Raw genomic sequence first — 19,233 nt, 5'->3', positions numbered from 1 at the left:
TTAATTTGTAGGCTACCGGTGCAACTTCCCCGACTGGGGAAGCCGTCTGGGTGCTGATCAATAGCAGTCAACAGAAAGCTCCACACCGACCACATCGGTCGTATAATCAGCAGCAACAGCCGGCAGCAGCAGCAGTATAATTAGCAGCAGTAAGTTGTCGCAGCAGCATTCGCCGGCTGCCCAGTTCGGGCTGCACAACCGGGACCGGGCGACATTTCACTCTCCTCATTCAGGGCACAAGCCCAACAGCCGTCAAACCAGCAATATACCACCATATTGTTTCCCCGCTATGACTCCACAACCGCAGCAGCCGGTCCGACATCGGCATTGACAGCAGCAGCTGGCGGACGGCATCTAGTCTCCGCGCCGGTATTCGCCGGTGGGATCCGTTGCCCACCAGAGCTTTGACGGCCGCGGCTGGCATGTGCTAAGCATCTTCCCTAATGACACCCTCTACGATGTGGAAATGTCAGATCGGTGTAAGTTTTTTTATTTTTTTAGCTAAGTATTTCTTCCTGAATAGAGAACTTTTATGAACGGTATTCGGACATCAATGCCCACGGGCTACGTGGAATTTTTCCACACACGGTATTTACGGGGTATGGAAACCTTACCGGACACCTACCCACAGCAGCAAAGTAGAACGTTTCCCAGGAGTTCCCGCCCCAAATCCCATCGATCCTTTCTCAATTACGCAACGCTTCTTCCCACCTGCAGAGCAATTATGCAGCTTGTTAACCAGCGACCACTGGGTTGCCGTTGACCTTTGTTCTTCTGTCTTTGGTTGTGACTGAACTGTCTAATCAACGCCATCATAATTGCGGTAGATAATAGTATCCTTGCTCGGATAGCATTAAGTTGAATTTTTCAGTTGATGTATAATCCCAAACATCAAATCTATCAGCCAAAGACAAAAGTATCGTATGGAACGGCAGCACAGCCGTGCAAACAAGCTGGCATTGGATTTGTTTGATCTCTCCAGAACTTTGTAAAAAATACGCAATCACTGGTTACATCCCATATGGCAAGAAGAGGGTTTCAAAAAACGAAGAAAATATAAATTGTTCGATCCTGAGGAAACATCCATTTCCTCCCAAATCTCCTGGAAGGTAAGCAAAAAGTGAATACGCGAAAGGTCACTTTTTAATGCAAGATTTAACAAGAAGCTGACGTCAAAATAAAACTGATTGCTTTCATTTTGGTGTATGCTTTCTTAGAACTTATTTGTTAGTAGTTCAAAGTTTTTCCAGTTCTGCGCTCGATTGGTTCTGAAATTTTATCTAGGAATCTGAATAAACTTAATAGCTAAATCCGTATCAACAAGACTGCTTTGTCTATACTGTACTGTTCAGCAAAATGTACGCGTCATACATGTCACGTTTAGCAAAAATTTCTCGTAAGAGGCTCGTCGTTTCCGCCAGTGGGTGAAGATCTGTTATCGTCATCCATATGTAGGAAAATGATCGGGCTTGAAAAAAACCATCAGAACGATCTTTGTGCTGGATAAAGCTGAGCATTCCCGGCAATCTGCTGAAAAAAATAAGATATCCATACAACTGACATGTCTTTTAGCGATAAGGGTGTGGTAACTGGCCAATAACCACTCTTTTGAAACGACAATAGCTGTCGTAAACTCCGATTGCGTTCTCAATTATCGCTTGCGCCAACTGAGTCATAAAGAACTGATCACTAATTCTGAAGATACCGCTGACAAATGACAATCTTTCCGTTAGCGCTCCTAAGTACCATGTCACCGTACCTGTGAAGGTTATGCTTCTATTGTTTGCTCCAAGATCCTGCGTGGATTAATCCGGACGTTAAGACGAATTTCTGACGTCGCAACTGTTTGTGTAGAGAAGGTTTTTATGGTGGCGGCAATCATCAACAAGTTTTATCCGCCCCATATCGCACTTTCAGGACTTTAGTTAACGACGAAATCGTCTGTCTATGTGCGTCGACCTAACCGCACAAGCCGGTAAATCGTCTCCTTGCATGCCCTTCTCTGCATCCGGCTGTGTGAGACGCACCACGACGGCGATGTTGATAGATCGCTACAGGAGTTAGGTAGGTAGCGAGTTAGGTAGCTTTCTAACAGCACGTTGAGTTTCAGTGATCACATAAAGCCGAAATTCCCGAAGTTAGTCGTCGTGCCGCGGTTTAGAGCCGGGGCGATGCTCGACCGAGAATGCGGTGGAGTACTATTCAAAATCTATTATTTTGGTGTTGCAAATCGGTGTGGTGACCGTAAGATCGCGATGTGCGCCAGTACAGCGCAGCTGACCGACTGTAACGGCGGCGTTTGTCCAGTGACGAATAGCTTGTACAGGACCTCTAACCCAACTTATCTAATATCCTGTACATATCGATATAACGGTATTTGTGATTGGAGACTTTATTCATACGAGAATATCACCGATGAAAAACATATATGCGCATAAATTTGACGAATTGGTGGAGTCCGACTTCGGGCACTGGGACCTGTACGGGCTCGGTGGAAGTTCCGGGTTTACGTTGACTTACTGGAATTACGGATTCTTCAGCGTGACTTCGAGGTTGATCTCCACTTCTTTTAGATGTAAGTTTTTTGACTAGAGCGCTATGTTATGCCCACTGCCGAATCCGTGCCGTACTGGCTATCTTGGGATAGCCAGTACGCGTTCTAATATCCGGTCAGTCTTTGTGATCACCAGTTCACACCTGCGGCATTTAAGGTCTACTGGCATGCTGATAATAAATTATTGTAGTTATTGACAACAGAAACTTCAAAACATTTCAATCAACAATCTGATAAAGCAATTTTGCGCCCGGGAAGAGCTAACGCATCCCGTCCGGCTCGCGGAAGTTCGTTCCTATGCGGTTTCTTATATGGCATTTATAGTGAGCTGCCCTGAGAGTCGTCAACTTGTGCACTCATTTTGAATTAATCCGAGCCTGTGAATAGATGTTAAGCCTGGTGTACGTCCAATCATGTCCGTCCAGTCATGCGTTGTCGAATGGCTTCCGCCTCCAAAGTCATCTTGCAGTCAACCGCGCATGTTTATTAATTATTATTCGCTAACCGCGCATGTTTATTATAAATGTTATGAGCTGTTAGATGTCTGTCTTTAGTTGTCGTATTGTATTCAGAAATATGGTACTCGAACGCAGCAGTTTTCCTTTAAGTAGACAAGTGGCGAATCAGTGTTTGAGCAGTCCGTCCGCCTTTAAGGTAACGTTTTCATTAAAAACAGGTTAATGTCGACACGAAGGCTCAAAAACTCAAAAACTCAAAAACTCGATAGCACCTTTGAGCTTGTTCAAATTTCTTACAAAAACACATGAGTTAATCGTGAAGCTTGAGAAATTTGCGTTATTTTACTGCCAGGAAAATGCGATCCAGAACTTTCGAAACAATCAAGTTTGAGCTTTGAACATTGATCATCAAGCACAGACTATATTAGCTCAAAACCAAAGTGACCAGTCGACCCAGCAGGTCATACTGGAACGTGGAACAACCGAGATTTCTGCGACCATTCCTGACAATTACCCAAATCTTAATCTGTTTAACAGGAAAAAAATTGTAGCTGAGTTGTAGCCAATTGTAGCCAATAGGTTTCGAATCCATGTTTATCGAATGTTCCACGTTCCAGTTACAGACAACCACGGCTTTTTGTACTAATAAGAACGTCAGAAGCTTTACTTAAACATTTTACCATATATAATAATATATTCATAAGTGACCTCCCGCATCCGGGAGCCGTCTCCTTCCGGTTCCGCATCATATTTCAAACCGTTCCATCTTTTGTCATGGTCTGGCCGGCGCATAACATATTTTTGTGCATACTCTAGCGTGCCGCTGGTGGAACAATCCGAGTGTAACTTCGAAATATGGCATCATGTCCACCGAAAAAGAAAGATGTAACGGTCTTCGCCTTTACTTGGTTCTAGGAGAAGATGAGGTTGTGGTGAGCATTACGGCCTAATTCAGACAATGCAAATGATTGGCCAGTGGCTATTTTAAGATCGGCTAAACCAGGAGGCAGGGCGTAGAGAGAACGATAGGAAGGAGAGAGAAGGGGGCCAAAGTTGCTGGCCTAGTAAAATCATGAGGTGATTTATCGGGCCAAATGCCCAGGCGAATTATGGCGAAGTTGGTTGATCTCCCTGTGCGAAATCTTATGCTGGACGGAAGCCTTATGCAGGACGGAAACCTAATAATAACCTAATATGTCATGTAAGATGTTTTCAAGAGCAAGGAAAATACATACACGATGATGACGCCCAGTCCCGCATTCTTCCGTAGCAGCAGCTCCGTATACATTATATTACATGTGCGCAATTATAGCTTTAGAAATGCTATTTTTTCAATTTATAATTCTAGAATCCATTGCAGAACCCCTCAAATTTCCATGCAGGGCCATCTTTCTGGGCTGCAACGATACCGGGTTCAAAAATTATGCGTGCACGGCTTATATTGTAATCTCATTAATTATCACAAATTTAAACATTTTATTTTGCCTACAAACATTTCATTTATTATTCGTTGCATTTCAAATCCAGCGTGGCGCCCGCAACTTTCAGACATGTTTAATCTCGCAGAAAACATCCGCGAGAAAGAAGGCGCGACCGTCTGCAGGTAGAAAAATCCCGCAAAACTTATTGTGGGCTTACGACAAAATTACGGCACTTACAATGAAAGCTACATCGACATCGTCAATGACAAAGTAATCCAGGTTCAAAGCACACGGACGTGTACTGTGGATGGCACTGACCTTCGCGTAAATGAAATTGTAGCGGGATTTGTGACTAGCCCGCCTGGAGCTGTATGCAGGCATGACAGTGGTTGGTGTAGAGCGTTTGCTTTATGTTGACAGGGACTGTGTAATCGCCTCTGAAGGACCTGGACTACCTTCGTTGCCAGTTGGTAGCTGTCTGGGAGAGTTCAAGTCAGAGATCGGGAATGACAATATAATTTTTTTGTCTGCGGAGGACCCAAAATGCATGCCTACCGCACTGCCGTTGGAGTTGTCGCCTTTAAGCCAAAGGGATAACAGTTGACCAAGGAAATATGGAACTTTTAGCCTGGAAACGTTGCGCGAGTTGGTGAAAGACCCTAAAGTCGTACATTACATTTTCAATCCATATAAAATTTTCCTAATCAAAGGAAAATGGCAGCTGGAAACCCGTGAGCAGGAAAAGGTAATGGGTTTTACCTCCGATAAAAGGGTAACGAGGAGCGGCTACCGGACAGTGCCGTTTGGATTTTGCCATGAATTAAGTGTGACACCTTGTTACAATGCGTATAAAATTCTGACGCGCGCGCGCGCACGGCAGCCATTCAGCAGCTTTTAAAATGTATGATATCCTTTGTTTTGAACCGACACTAATTCATCCAATTAACTTGGTCTGCCGCTGCCAGAGTCAAGGCGGGAAAACTTATTGAATCAACCTGCTGGTGGAGCGTCGCAAAATACTTCCATTTCTTAAGCGGTTTCGTTTTATTGATTCATACGAGTCACTCATTTTTACAGCTATTAAAAAACACGCAAAAAATGTCGTTTTCATTTAAAATCATGCCTGACTATATCGCTGAAGAACTAAAAATGATCCATCTTTATTAATTTTTGTTGATCAGATGCAGAATATTGATAAAGATGTTGTTTCTTTATTTAATAAAGGTACGCATCACCTTAACCGCTCGGTCATACTTACCGTCCAAAACGTGTTTTTCTAAAACCCTCTCGTGCGGACAATCGCCCTAAATGCCCGTAAAATTGTTTTATGGAAACAGTTGCGTGAAATGATGCAAATAGAAATTTTAGCTCGGCAATTGTACCCTGGAAGATCTTTATTTTATGGAGGCATATAAGGCTGCCACGAGCCGCATGGTTATTTGTTTTTAGATTTCAAATCGTGCCCACCAGACGCTCTTCGCGAGCGTGGAAATCTTCTTGATGAAACAACAGACGGTTATCAGCGTGTTTATTCTTCACTGGAGTCGACTATGGAAGAATACATTCTAGGTCCCGGCAGGCACCTTATAGAACCAGTGGAAATTGTCAAAGGTTGCGGAGGCGGCAGCCGCAACAGCGGTAGATATTCCAATATTTTGAAGCGGAAACGTGGTGGAGGAAGGAGAACAACGAAGAAACAGAAAAAAAAAACAGAATAGCAAGGTTACAAAAATGCAAAAAGCTAAGAAAATACCTAAGGAGAAAAAGAAAAATGCTGTGAAAAGCGAAGAGAAAGCCACTCTAAATGTCGTGTGAATTGCGCTCTAAATCTACGTGTGCTTTTAAAGAATTTTCAACGTAACATCTTTTGAAATAGAAGTACCTCTCATCTTCATCCGGTGACCTTTGACCGACATGGCACTCAGTGCAGTCATTAACAGGAACATTATCAACTACAATACCAACACTGCTATCTTCATCGCTTGAAAGTTCAGTGATATTGCTCATGCCTCTAACAAAAACGAAACACGAACAAAATAAAACGACAGCCTACCATGCCGAGTGGGGGTATTTTTCATACCGTGCAATCAGCCAAATCTGCTGCATATCCCAAAAGATCACCCAGCATGCCAGCAACGCTCATGTATTCTCATGCACCCAGCGATAATATACATATATGGTGTAATTATTCCTTCCGCATTTACTGGCAGCTTCGATTATTGTGTACATCGCGGAAGCGACTTACTGTGGAACATCAGGACTGGCACACCAGGACGAAAGCGCCAAGCTTCATTTGTGGACGTTTATCAAACCGGCAGCTATATATTTGATTGGGTACAATAAATTATATTCACAATAGAAATCGTTGGAAAGGCATTAATTGCCCCTAACCTTGGCGCCTTGGCTACTAGTGGGAGGGTACTAGAAATGATGTGAACAAACAGAATAAATAACGCAGTTACAACGCATAATAATTTATTGCACTTTATACGGTTCCTTGGCGTTTTCGTACGTACGGTTGACCGATGGCAGACGGATCATTTTGGAAATTATCGGAGTTTGGTGCTGCAGCGCGAACGCTTAACGTAATCCGTGCGTTGTTAACTATATATTTAGTACTGCTACTGCAGAAATTTTTGCTGCTTTTTGGAACCGTTGAGCAATAATTTTTTAATTGGCAGGAAAACTCAGAATTTCGAAGATGTCAGAAGGTACAATATAATTTATAGGCCTAACAAAACTTTGATCCGTTACGTAAGTGCATCGTGTTTGTGTTTTCTGTTCTGCAGGTTTCAGATTTCTTCAATACACACCGCGGAAGAGTGGGAACGCATTGCATATCATATTCTTCACACTCACAGTGAGCATCGTGGCTTTCCCTGGATCGTGCTTCGTGGCATCGTAATGATAGACAATTTTTAAAGATAAGACCCGAAAACGCAATTCATGAGCGCGCTGGCAGGATTTTGGTTTTGCTTAGTTACTTTGATCACGATATGGTGATTGTACAATAATTAACTCATTTCCATTCTACCGCGTTTCCGCGAAAAATTATTATGAATAAGTATGTACTATGTTCATTCTAACAATTAACGGATCATGCACACGTCCATCGTAATCAGTTATTCAAACCTTGAACAGTGATCCTATTCATCGGCTTACTTTCGCATTTTATAATAGTTTTTCGTTTGCCGTGCACAACATAAATTTCCTTTTATCTTTCCTAAGTAACCTAGTGGCTTTAAGAATTGCGCAGTGGTGCGCTGGGCGTTTTCGTCAAATTTTAGCCACCGATCTTACGGTTGAAAGTTTGACATTTCCTACATAAATGTGATTTAATCCAATAGAGCATGTGCTCTGTACGCCCTTTCTCGCACTTCCGGCATAGTGGCCGCTGGAGCTGTTCTGTAATGACTGCCATAGTCTGGAGTCGTTCAACCAGGTTGCAGTATTGCGCAAATGCAGTATCGTGAATGTCGACGTCACAGGGGACACCAAATCTTTATGTGGACCGCAACCACATAGTGGACAATACGGAATCGACACAGACGGCTTCCTTCTTTTACCCTACGCACCATGTTTGTGGCGTTCGAGTATTGTAAATCTGGCAGCAAGCGCCTTCAGCGCACGAGATAATAGATGGATAAAACTCGAACCTACTATCCATGCTGAGCATAAATGAATTTCGATGCATTTCGATCGGCATTTTGACAATTCGGTACCATACCTTTATTCCGCGCTGGAGAAAGAACACTCGTACACCTTTACCTTTTTGGCGCAACTACATCAGCTGTTATCCTGCCACCTTCCACAAGACAATTAGGATTTTTCTTAGTAAAATATCTGGGGTGGACCAGCAAACCACAAGTTCGTATGTTGCTAGCCGCCCTCTATTAGACCATCTCTTCTGCTAAGTGTGGGTTTATTTCCGAAAGCAAAGCCTAAGGAAGTCGACATGAATGTGATGCATTTCTGCATGGCATTAATGGGGAATTTTCTACATTCATGAATTTCCTTGCGGCATGCAAGGATTTAATTCCATTACTCCAGCATGCATCTATATATCTTTACCAACGGCAAGTTTGGATTATAAAATTCGTCATGCAGTCCATGACAGATTATAGTAAACCCGGGAAACGGCCATTGATGAGTGAAATGCCATTTCACTGAATGGCAAAATCACCCCCCCGGGAAATATTCACCCAGGGCCCCCCCTGAAAAATGTTAAAATTAATAAAAAAATAAAATGTATTTTAATATGTTTTAGAATTTTATACGATAAACAGAAATAAAAATTTATAAAAATATACGTGTACATAGGCGCTCAGTTTCTCGTCCGCTTTCCATTGCTGACTGATTCCAGCGTGTCGCCAATGTCAACCGCCATCGGTGCTCCACACCGTTTTTCCTGCGTTTCCCGCTGCTGACCGACTTTGTTCAGCACACATATCAGCTAAAATAAAATGCAACAAGTGAACTGGCTCTTCAACCTTCATTTTTAGCGCAATCAAAAACTCTGGAGTTAGTCTCTGTGTAGCATTGACGTTTTGTTTTTCGTACTTAGGTTTATTTGTATATGTAATTTGTTTGGCAAGTGAGATACTTTTCCATCTGATTAACCATTCAAACCTGGTACGAAATCAAGGCCTGAAGAGCAACGATTTTTGCAACTGGATCAAGATTGTCCGCGAGCCCGTCTACGCTTCGCAGTAGAATTTATCGCTTTCCATCAGTACGACCGCGTCTACTTCGTACGATTCTTGGAGATTTAGGTACGGAATATGTATGATAGGCTTTAATGTGCCCCTGCAACCTACCGTCAAGTGCAGTATTGGAGCGATGAGTGTGCGATCTCAGAGACTGCATCAGAGGCAGTGCGGATAAACCATCCATCAGTAATGTCTGTGAGCAGTGTTAAGGTAGTTGGGGTAGAACCTTCCACCCCCCGAATATTTTGCCTCATTCTGGGCTGGCATATGACACGCACTAGGAGGAACATGTGGGCCTATGTCTTCATGCTACGAGGGCGGCGGTGGTGTACTGCCTGGGGCAGCAGCGGTTCAATGCCAGTGAGGGGCAGTGTGTAAGGTGCTGTTTCAGGGGCATCATGTCAGGGGTTGTTCAAGGGAAGGGCAGCGTATCGGCTGTGACTAAGGGCAGCACAGTGGCACTGCTAAGTTTCACGCTTGGGGTAGTTTCTGGACCGCCTATCGTAACTTGTTCGTGCTTTGCCTGTTGGTAAACCAAGCTTACAACTTTTGACAAGAATTTTATTTTTTGAATTTTATTGTTGAGTTGCGGATGTGATTAATTTTAAAGGCTTGCCGTTTGTCGGACAGCAGAGATCATATGGAGTTTCAGGCCATATATAATGCCGAGTTTCGTTGAAAAATAATATTTGTCATGTATTGTCATGTGTAGGAATCGTATCTTTATTGTATCGTAATGGTCAGGAAAACAACTCAAAGGAAACTGAGGAATCGTAACTAGAGACCCGGGAAAACACAAGAGAAGTTGCTAAGAAGACAAGGACAAAGGACAGAAATAGGAAAGTATTAGAAGGACAATAAACACGTGAACTCAGTATACTACAATATTGGCAATCAGAAAATGATTTATTAATTAAAATGAAATAAAAATCAATTTATATAATGGGCTCTGTGGGTACAAGATTATTACTTGTATTTTGGTTATTACTGCGGATGTATGAGATAGTTGTAGCCCATTAGTTATCGTAAGCTAGAAATTTCTGCAAATATACTGTTTTTACTTAACATCACTCCATTTTGAAGAAGTCATTGCAAACTATTACGTATATCCGTGATTGGTAAGAGGGTTTCGTTCTCTTGAGAAAGTCGCTGAAGCAATAACAAACACTGCCTTGATAACTAGCAAGGCATGGCAGCGTTTATTTATTGGTGAACGTCTGTCGACTACCAGGCTTTGTTTGTGCTGACTAAGAAATAGTGTAAGGTTGCGAACCCGCTCTCATCGTTTGCTGTCCCTTGCGTCCGCTGCGCTCCGGATTTTTCATGTAATGTGTACAGTTACACTACTAATTTATTTGGCCATAGGATCATATTGCCAGTTTGACACAAGCGTGATTCATCTGTAAAAAACTACAACTCAATCTAGCAAATTGTTTTGGATTTTCGAATGCCTGTCTTGTTAAGTGAACGATATTGCAGAGCGTCGGAAATGTACCACTGTCATAGAATGGCAACCTAAGAAAAGATAAATCTCAGATTTTAGCATAACGGTAGCCAATGACATTAGCTCAAAAATTCTTTTGTTCTGTGAGCCTTTGTCGCTATTTTCGTAAGTTTTTTCAGGAAATGAGTGAGATGTTTTGGGAATTTATAATAATATTAATTTTTACTGATTATAGAGCGGTATAACGATCTGGTAAGCGCAAAGTTTAACTTCATTTAATAATTGTATGTGGATTTCAGTAGTCATCCTCTGTCGCCATCTTTCCGCTCTTCGGTGCCTTGCTCTCCACTGCCTTCCGCAGTACCGCGCCGTCCCACCGCTCCACTTTGTCGTCCTCTCCGCCGTACAGCGCCGTTTGCTCTACTGCCGCGCTTAAAGTCTCAGCAATGCCAGCGCGAAAACGAGGGAGCGCTAAGGCAAGATGTTGCCTTGGGTAGTTATATTTTATGTGAGACTGAGTTGTTGTGCTTTACAGGCTTCGAAAGTAAACAATCAACCAAGTGGCTCGCAGATTGATATTGCTAATGTAGACCCAAAAGTGCCGTGGCCAGGCAAGGCCCTTTACCAGTTTGAAGTGCCAAACGAGGGACGCTTTATAATGATGCAGTGGGCCAACATGGCAGTTGCAGAGCGAGACTATGCAACCACTGGCAAGATGCCGGAATTTCGGGAGAACGTTAAGCTGAAGAAGAAGCGTGAGTAACTTAGCGCACAGAACGGGTGACATAAATAATATGTCCTTTCTCTATCATTATTTTGATTGTGATTACATTTTTTAGAATTCGTGAAACATCATATGGATGTGGTAAAGAAAGTCAACAAAAAAATCATGAGGAAACGGCATAGCGACAAGGTTTTCGTATGCCCGTACTGCCGAGAAATGACCGGCCGGAAGGACAACGTGCGCGTCCATATGCATGGAAGTGAAAAACGCCGTCAGCGTCCGTGTGGTTCACGGCCGAAGAATGCATCTAAAATAGATGCGCCACTATTGCTTCTAGACTATGCGCCGCCGACTGTGGATGAATTTGTCGAGGAAGTGAGTGAAGAAGACATTCTGTGCACCGAAGAAATTGGAGAGAATGGGGATCTGATTGAGGGTAATGTCGAGCAAGAGCAAGAGCAAGAGCAAGAGCAAGAGCAAGAGCAAGAAGGTGCAGAAGGGCAGGAGGATGATGACGATATGGAATCGGAGGATGCAGAGTAACAAGGTAAATCTACTGTAAAAAATATTTTTTAATTTGCAGTTTAACTGATTTAAGTTTTATTTGTGGTTTAATACGAATATTATTACTGCGTTTTGGAATTGTGATTTTATTGTTGTACCAATAATTTCGTTATAATATTGCAGGGACTTGTGGATGGATGATGGCGTGTTGGAGGCGAATGTGTTCAGGCAGTAGTATTGTTCTGTAGTATTATTTTTTATGATCTTTTGTTGTTGATTTGGTACTCTGTAGCATGTAAATTTGGCCTTTTCCAGCGATGCTATCTCATTAGGATGTGCTATTTCCTGCCAGTATGCATTATTAAAACTGCCAGTATGTTTCTAGACTGAAAAGCGCACTTCTATTTTTTGTTACGATCGGATGGATTGTTGCTGTTTTCGGCATCTTGTACGTCAGCTCTCATGAAATTTGAAAAAAAATTTACATTTCACTCAGCACAAAGTGCTCCTGCAATATAAATGTGCTCCTGCAGTATAATATGCTCGTACAAGATCATGTGCTCCTGCAATATAAATGTGCTCCTGCACTATAATATGCTCGTACAATATCATGTGCTCCTGCAATATAAATGTGCTCCTGCACTATAATATGCTCGTACAATATAATGTGCTCCTGCAATATAAATGTGCTCCTGCACTATAATATGCTCGTACAATATAATGTGCTCCTGCAATATAAATGTGCTCCTGTAGTATAATATGCTCGTACAAGATCATGTGCTCCTGCAATATAAATGTGCTCCTGCAGTATAATATGCTCGTACAATATAATGTGCTCCTGCAATATAAATGTGCTCCTGCAGTATAATATGCTCGTACAACATAATGTGCTCCTGCAATATAAATGTGCTCCTGCAGTATAATGTTCTCGTACAATATAATGTGCTCCTGCAATATAAATGTGCTCCTGCAGTATAATATGCTCGTACAATATAATGTGCTTCTGCAATATAAATGTGCTCCTGCACTATAGTATGCTCGTACAATATAATGTGCTCCTGCAATATAAATGTGCTCCTGCAGTATAATATGCTCGTACAAGATCATGTGCTCCTGCAATATAAATGTGCTCCTGCACTATAATATGCTCGTACAATATGATGTGCTCCTGTAATATAAATGTGCTCCTGTAGTATAGGGTGATATGCCCACTCCTTTCATCTGATCTAATAATAATTCTACCTCGCATTGCATTTCGTTACCCAATGTGCGCGCTTTCTACATTACCACCACATTAGCATACACAACCGACCGGTCTAGCCGTGCCGTGAACTTTCGTTATTTTGCTCTGCCATAAACTATGTACCACTATGCAATTGACGGCTGTTGTTTACATATCGAATGCACTGTCATGTGATTGTAATTTGTTTTTATAAGCGGAGTAGGTGAAATATTAAAATACGTATACGTATTGCTTCACGTAAACATAAGCTAAAAGCAAAAAAAACTGGTTGTAAGTGAAAAATCAAATTTTTCTCTATGTCAGGAAACTACGTAAATGGTATACGTAAGTATGCGTACTTAAGTAAATGCATATAAAAACTTTTACGTTATTTTATGTGCCGAAAACCGGGTAAAATGTTAAAAAACTTATAAATAATATAGTATATTTATTATTATTATCGATTTTGCTTAGTTGAATATTATGTTATTGGTTATTATTTTTATTCGCTAATAGATTTGTATATACCATAAGGATAGTACCGCGTGACCCCATATTACTCTAAATAAAAATGAATATTTTGTTCAACTATCGTTTTCTAGGAATTAGGAACGCGTCGGGTCGTATTGTTTTGCTGTATTTATCAGATCAAGTTGTTTCTGTTGTCTCTTAGTAGTTTTTATTATCATGTTATCCTGACCTAACTCAATGACATGTCCAACTGACATTTGCTGGGAATAAGTACACATTTGTCACCGTGTTGGATTTCTATCTGTGTAGCATATTTTAGCTGCTATATATTAAGTTCCAGTACGGTAAATGCGTGACTCGCAGTTTTTTCGTTTGCTAATCCCCGTATAAACTTTTGTCAGTTACTGTAAATTGTCTCCTACCTTATAAAAGTGGATGTAATCAACTTCTGTATGAGAAATTATGTCTTTGCTTTAAAAATCGAACTTTTTTCCAAGTGACAGTAATCAGACTGCAGTAGCGTTAAACAATAACAATTCAAGAAAGTAATATCTGCTTTTCTACAACAATAACTGCGTTTCCATCTCGATCGAAAAGAGCCAATTATAAGAAATAAGAACACAATCATATGTTACCCAAATGATGATAATTAGATTGCAATAGCACAGCACACTTCCGTCTGAATACAAAATCAAGCAAGTAGCACGTGTTTTTCCACAGCATCAACTACACTCCCATCCATCTGATCTAAACTGCCGCACAGTAAGCATTCGTAAAATTCTACATCACATGCACCTCTAAAATCAATACTACTAACCCAGTGTGTACCGTCAGGGAGAGTAAAATCCAGTGCACCGTTTTGATGAGTAGTACCTTCAGCACAACGCGGACACCACAACTTAGCAGTGCGAAGACTTTTTGGATTTCGCTGCACTTTTAAATACTCTAGAATATTCAGAAGAGTATAATAATTTAACTCTCCCGGCACTTCCGCAGTTTCACAGTGAAGGCTTATGGCATCCATAATCAACGAATGTTGATAACCGGCATTAAGTGCTTTCCGAATCAGGGTTGTACGCGGGAGGTCTTTTGTCGGCTTATTTGCGGTCAGCAGTGGTTTTGGCTGGGTGCAAGGTGATGGTGGTGGTGGTATTGGTGGTGGTGATGATAAGGAGGTACTTTTGAAGGTGGCACATCAGAATAAGTAGGTGGAAGGTCATCGGATTTACACGGCATTACTGAAAGGAATTTCGAGGGTTTTTGTAGATTTTTTGGATGTTCTGCCACGTAGTGTTGTGTTAGGCGATTAATGGCATACAGGCACGTTGGTGACAACTTTAAATGTTCGATGAGAGGTACATCTTTCGACTCCCAGCGTTCTAACGATAGTCCACAGAAATAGCATATGACAATATCACCAAGGCCTTGAAAATAGAATCCCGCTTCACTCATGCTTACAGGCGTCAAAGAGTTCCACTTTTTTCGGCCAATCTCGGAAGCTTTTGAGGCGCTCATTGAGGTTTTCGTATTTTCGATGTTTAGGAATTAAATAGAACATGCTAGGCGTGAAAGATAAATCTGCCTCGTTCAGTATTTGTCGCATTTTTGCACAGTGCGGATACGTTTTGAGATGTGAATCCAGCTGATCATTCCTATTGGTAGTAGGTAGATCCACATTTTTGCAGAATCTGCAGATGTAAGCATCCTGAATATTAATTCCATAGAACCCTTTTGCAGCCAGCTCTTTACTGTTCATATATTCAGTATTAGTCCATAATAAGCGGTATGATGGTACATCATTACAACGTAAGGCATACGGACTTGGTAACATTCTTCGAAAGTCTATCACTGATGAAAAATCACCAACGAAACCATTCTTAAAAGTGTTCGTATATTTTAAATGGTAGCATATGAGAAAGCGATAATGATCACGTCTCATGCAGTATTTGTTTTCTAGTTGTGAAAGCAAAACCCATTAGTTAACGTAGTAGATCATCAAGGTTTCACATAATGAAATCAACTATCAAGATCAAAAGTCGTTTTGCCAAACGCAAGACATGAATTATCATAGGGTAATAATATCTTTCTCACGCTCGTAATCAGTGAAATTATCTTTTCCCACGAATAACATTTTACACGGATTGTTTCACAGCAAATCACATGCAAGGTTATCATCAACTTTTGCAATCGTTCCCACGTTTAACAGAATAAGGATATCATAGTACGAACTTGTACATGATGTAGAAAAACTTCCGTCGTCTGTAGATAGTGGATCAGAGTGACGCTCATAATCAGATTATCGTTACCTTTCTACAATCACTCATCAATATCGCAAGACCTATAAGTAGTACGAATTATTCACACAGTAATGCGATTGCGTGCTCAAAAAAATGACAGATAATTTGGTCTTACTCACGCAAGAATCCGCTGGAGGAACACAATATGAAGATCTTATGAAAAAATCTCCAGTGGCGGTTGTGGTAAGCGTAAGTGTATAAAGCGAAGCATTTAAAAATGTTTACATAGTACCGTTGTAAACTTAATGGATTCAAACAAAAACATCATGCTATTTCTGGTGCGGCATCATTTAGTAATTTTGTTGTTTGCTTGCATAATTTTACAATTTCTAACGTTACTACTAATGATGCACTTTGGTTCTACTGTACAAGATTTGTTAAAAACTGCAACCTTTATCAAACGAATGGCTATTAACCCCATAACAAAAGCTATTATGCAAACCCGTACCGTGGTCAACACAAGCACCAATCCGCTAAATAATTTTTTTGAAACAGTATTTCCTTTAATTTTTTCTGTGCCAAACATGGCGGACGAAAATACTCCTGGCACGGGATTCTTAACGACATCATCAACTTTAACACCTAATCAAACTGTCGTTTTCTAGCATACACCAGCGCGGATCATACTAAGCTTCAATGAATTCCGCGCTGACCAACCTCGTATTGACATAAGATTATTTACCGACGATCTACATCCAACCAAATGTGGATTTTTTTTTCCCCCAGATATCTGCCAGAAATTATTGCAGGAATGAAGATGTTAGCGGAAAATGTACCCAGCACAAAACCGAAAGGAAATTCCAAATCAAAAACGGCCTCAAAAACAAAGAAAAAGCGCCAGCGCTTCGAATCACGAAACAGAACCCTGTAAAGAAAAGCTATCAGCAACCAAAAAAGCGCATCTTAAAAAAAAGATAAAAAATTCAGATCTAGAAGAAGGTGAATGTGAAGATTCAGATATAAGCTCCTGCGAGGGCACAGATAATTGAAAAAATGTCACTGAATGAAATAAAATACTTCAACTTACCTTAGTTTAGTTTCGGTAATTACAAGTAATAAATGATATAAAAAGCTGGTTGCAACTATTTATTCATCTCCACAATATTCTAAAGAATTTGATAATACAAAAGAATGGCGTAAAATATACTACAAATCACCGGATTTAAGTTTCCATGTAAACAACTTTTTCAAAAAATTCCACGTTAAGTAAAGTGTTCATTAAGTTACTGCATAATCAACTTTGAACGCTTTTCACATTTACATTACTATGCATGTAATCCAGTTTTTATTAAATCGTTTATTTGTATTACTTGTAATCAGCTTTCTGTCAAACCGTTTGAAACATTGTACACTTAAACAACATGTAATCAACTTTTTTACGTACTCTGAAAATTGATGTACTCTTATAACAAACATGTAATCAACTTTTTACGTACTCTGCAAATTGCTATATTTTTATTTTATTATGTCAACTTTAAAATGATTTATTGGGAATTTTCTATACAATCTATGCACATATCACACGTATATTCAACTTCAATGACAGATTCTTTTAAATCACCTTAGATTTTTAACGTATGTTTATATCTAACGTAAGTTGTTTTCTTTTGCTCGCCGTTTACGATTTCGTTTTTCTTTCTTGAGGGTAATTTAGATTTTCGTTTTTTCCTATGAAGATGTTTCTTCTGCGATGTTTTCCTGCTGTTAGGAATATCGCTGATGGGAACTAGGGCATATTCATCCATACGCGCAGTATGTATAGAGTAAATTCGCTGGTACTTGTCAACTTCTTCATGTAGTATTGAACCACGGACGCGAAGAATATCAGGCGTACAAGCTTTAAAATCTAAAAACAGATATCCGTAGTTTCGTGCTGTGGCTGTCTTATATGCATCCATAAAAAAACTAGTAGCCCGAGGAAACATTTGTCGTCCTAAGATCTCTATCTGTAAGATATCCCGTGGTTGTTTCCATAAAACAAGATAATGTGCGTTTAACAAAATCGTTCGCATCATTGGGTTTTGAAAAAAAACATTTTGCACCGTTAATATTACAGATCGATTTAGATGATGCGTTCCGCGCGTGAATAAAGATACAACATTTTTATTTATATTTTGCATTTGATCATCCAAAATGAATAATGAAGGTTCGCATTTATTAGTAAATGACTCATCCGCGATGTTTTCTGGGATGTTTTGAATGAATTTTATCTCTTTAGTAACTTTTTTCATTTCCTGAAATATTGCGGAATCATAGGAATAAATATAAAATATTTTTTTAAGGAAATGGTTGAATTTGTCTTAGTTGTAGAAGTCGGGCAATCCAAAATGTTTTGCCACCTTGACTCTGGCAACTACAGACCAGGTTAAATGGATGTATAAGAAGAGGATCAAAGCGCAAAGTTTAAGGCATTTTTACTAGACTACCAAATATTTCACCTTTCACAATCTATTTATGTCTATATCCGAAAGGTAGTGTAGAAAATTCATTTACGATAACTCTTTTATCAAATGTAAATCTAAAAATTTTTCCTGCGGTCTTGATTCAAGTTGCCAGTTCCCTTTAATTCGAAAAATTTTGTATGGGTTGAGTATGCGGTGTACAATAGTAGGATCTAGGACCATCGCTCGCAGTGTTGCTGGATTGAAAAGAGATTGATTTCCTTGATTGATTGTGATTCCTTTGACCTTAAAAGTTGAATCACCAGCCAGGGTTTGATAGGCGTACATTTTTGGGCCACCACAAACGAAAACCATGATTCTATCATCGCCAATTTCAGATTTAAATTGTCCCAAACAATCACCAACAGGTAAGCTATGCCAGCCTGGACCTTCTAAAGCTATGACGCAGTCCGTATCAACGTAAAGTAAACGCTCAATGCCGACAAATGTCATAGCATTATACAGCTCTAACCTTGCATAGCTTGTTACAAAAGCTGCAATCACAACGTTAGAGTGCAGGTCATTACCGTCGATATCGCAAGAAAATGTGCTTTGCACTTGCAGTACATCTTCATTTACAACATCAACATAAGAAACGTTATGTTTTCCAGAATAAAATAATTCATTTAAACGTTGTACATTTTTTACGTATTCAAATTTTGGTCGGTTTTCCTTAATCGCTAATCTTCCCCATAATGTATTCAACATCAATTTAGATAAAAGACGTCTTGTTGGATTATTACCCATTCTCTGTGGGTCAACAAGCACACCGTCCGTTTCTGCTATGCGACGCAAATAATCAACTTTTTCCTGCTCCGTTTTACAATCTCCTGGATAGCCGCTAGCAGCGACTTTCTCAGCCATAAACAAAGAAATGTATTCAGCAAATAAATTTCCCCTGTTTTCATAATGCCATATTTCAAAAATTTCCAAGATTTTATAACCATATGAAATTGCTACTTGCAGTTCTTCGGTTGTGTAAACGCCA

At 40.3% G+C, this 19,233-nt stretch overlaps 1 protein-coding gene across 1 annotated transcript; it reads left to right on the top strand.

Annotated features, from left to right (window-relative positions):
• The first annotated feature begins 11,145 nt into the window (after positions 1 to 11,145).
• LOC129592763 (eukaryotic translation initiation factor 5B-like) lies at positions 11,146 to 12,205 on the top strand. Its single transcript, XM_055488881.1, has 3 exons — positions 11,146 to 11,341; positions 11,426 to 11,857; positions 11,998 to 12,205. Exons 1-2 carry the CDS (start codon positions 11,245 to 11,247, stop codon positions 11,851 to 11,853), a joined length of 525 nt encoding a protein of 174 aa, XP_055344856.1. The 5' UTR covers positions 11,146 to 11,244; the 3' UTR covers positions 11,854 to 11,857; positions 11,998 to 12,205.
• The last annotated feature ends 7,028 nt before the right edge of the window (positions 12,206 to 19,233 follow it).

The sequence above is a fragment of the Paramacrobiotus metropolitanus genome, unplaced genomic scaffold (assembly GCF_019649055.1).
Source record: "Paramacrobiotus metropolitanus isolate TYO unplaced genomic scaffold, Prichtersi_v1.0 Parri_scaffold0000055, whole genome shotgun sequence".
In the NCBI taxonomy this organism is placed as follows: Eukaryota; Metazoa; Tardigrada; class Eutardigrada; order Parachela; family Macrobiotidae; genus Paramacrobiotus; species Paramacrobiotus metropolitanus.
The sequence above is the reverse complement of the archived record's forward strand: the minus strand, read 5'-3'. Positions and strand labels throughout refer to the sequence as shown.

Coding starts and splice junctions, on each gene's coding strand:
- LOC129592763 (XM_055488881.1), top strand. CDS start 11,245: ATGATGCAGTGGGCCAACATGGCAGTTGCAGAGCGAGACTATGCAACC. Junction 11,342..11,425: donor CGTTAAGCTGAAGAAGAAGC/GTGAGTAACTTA, acceptor TACATTTTTTAG/AATTCGTGAAACATCATATG.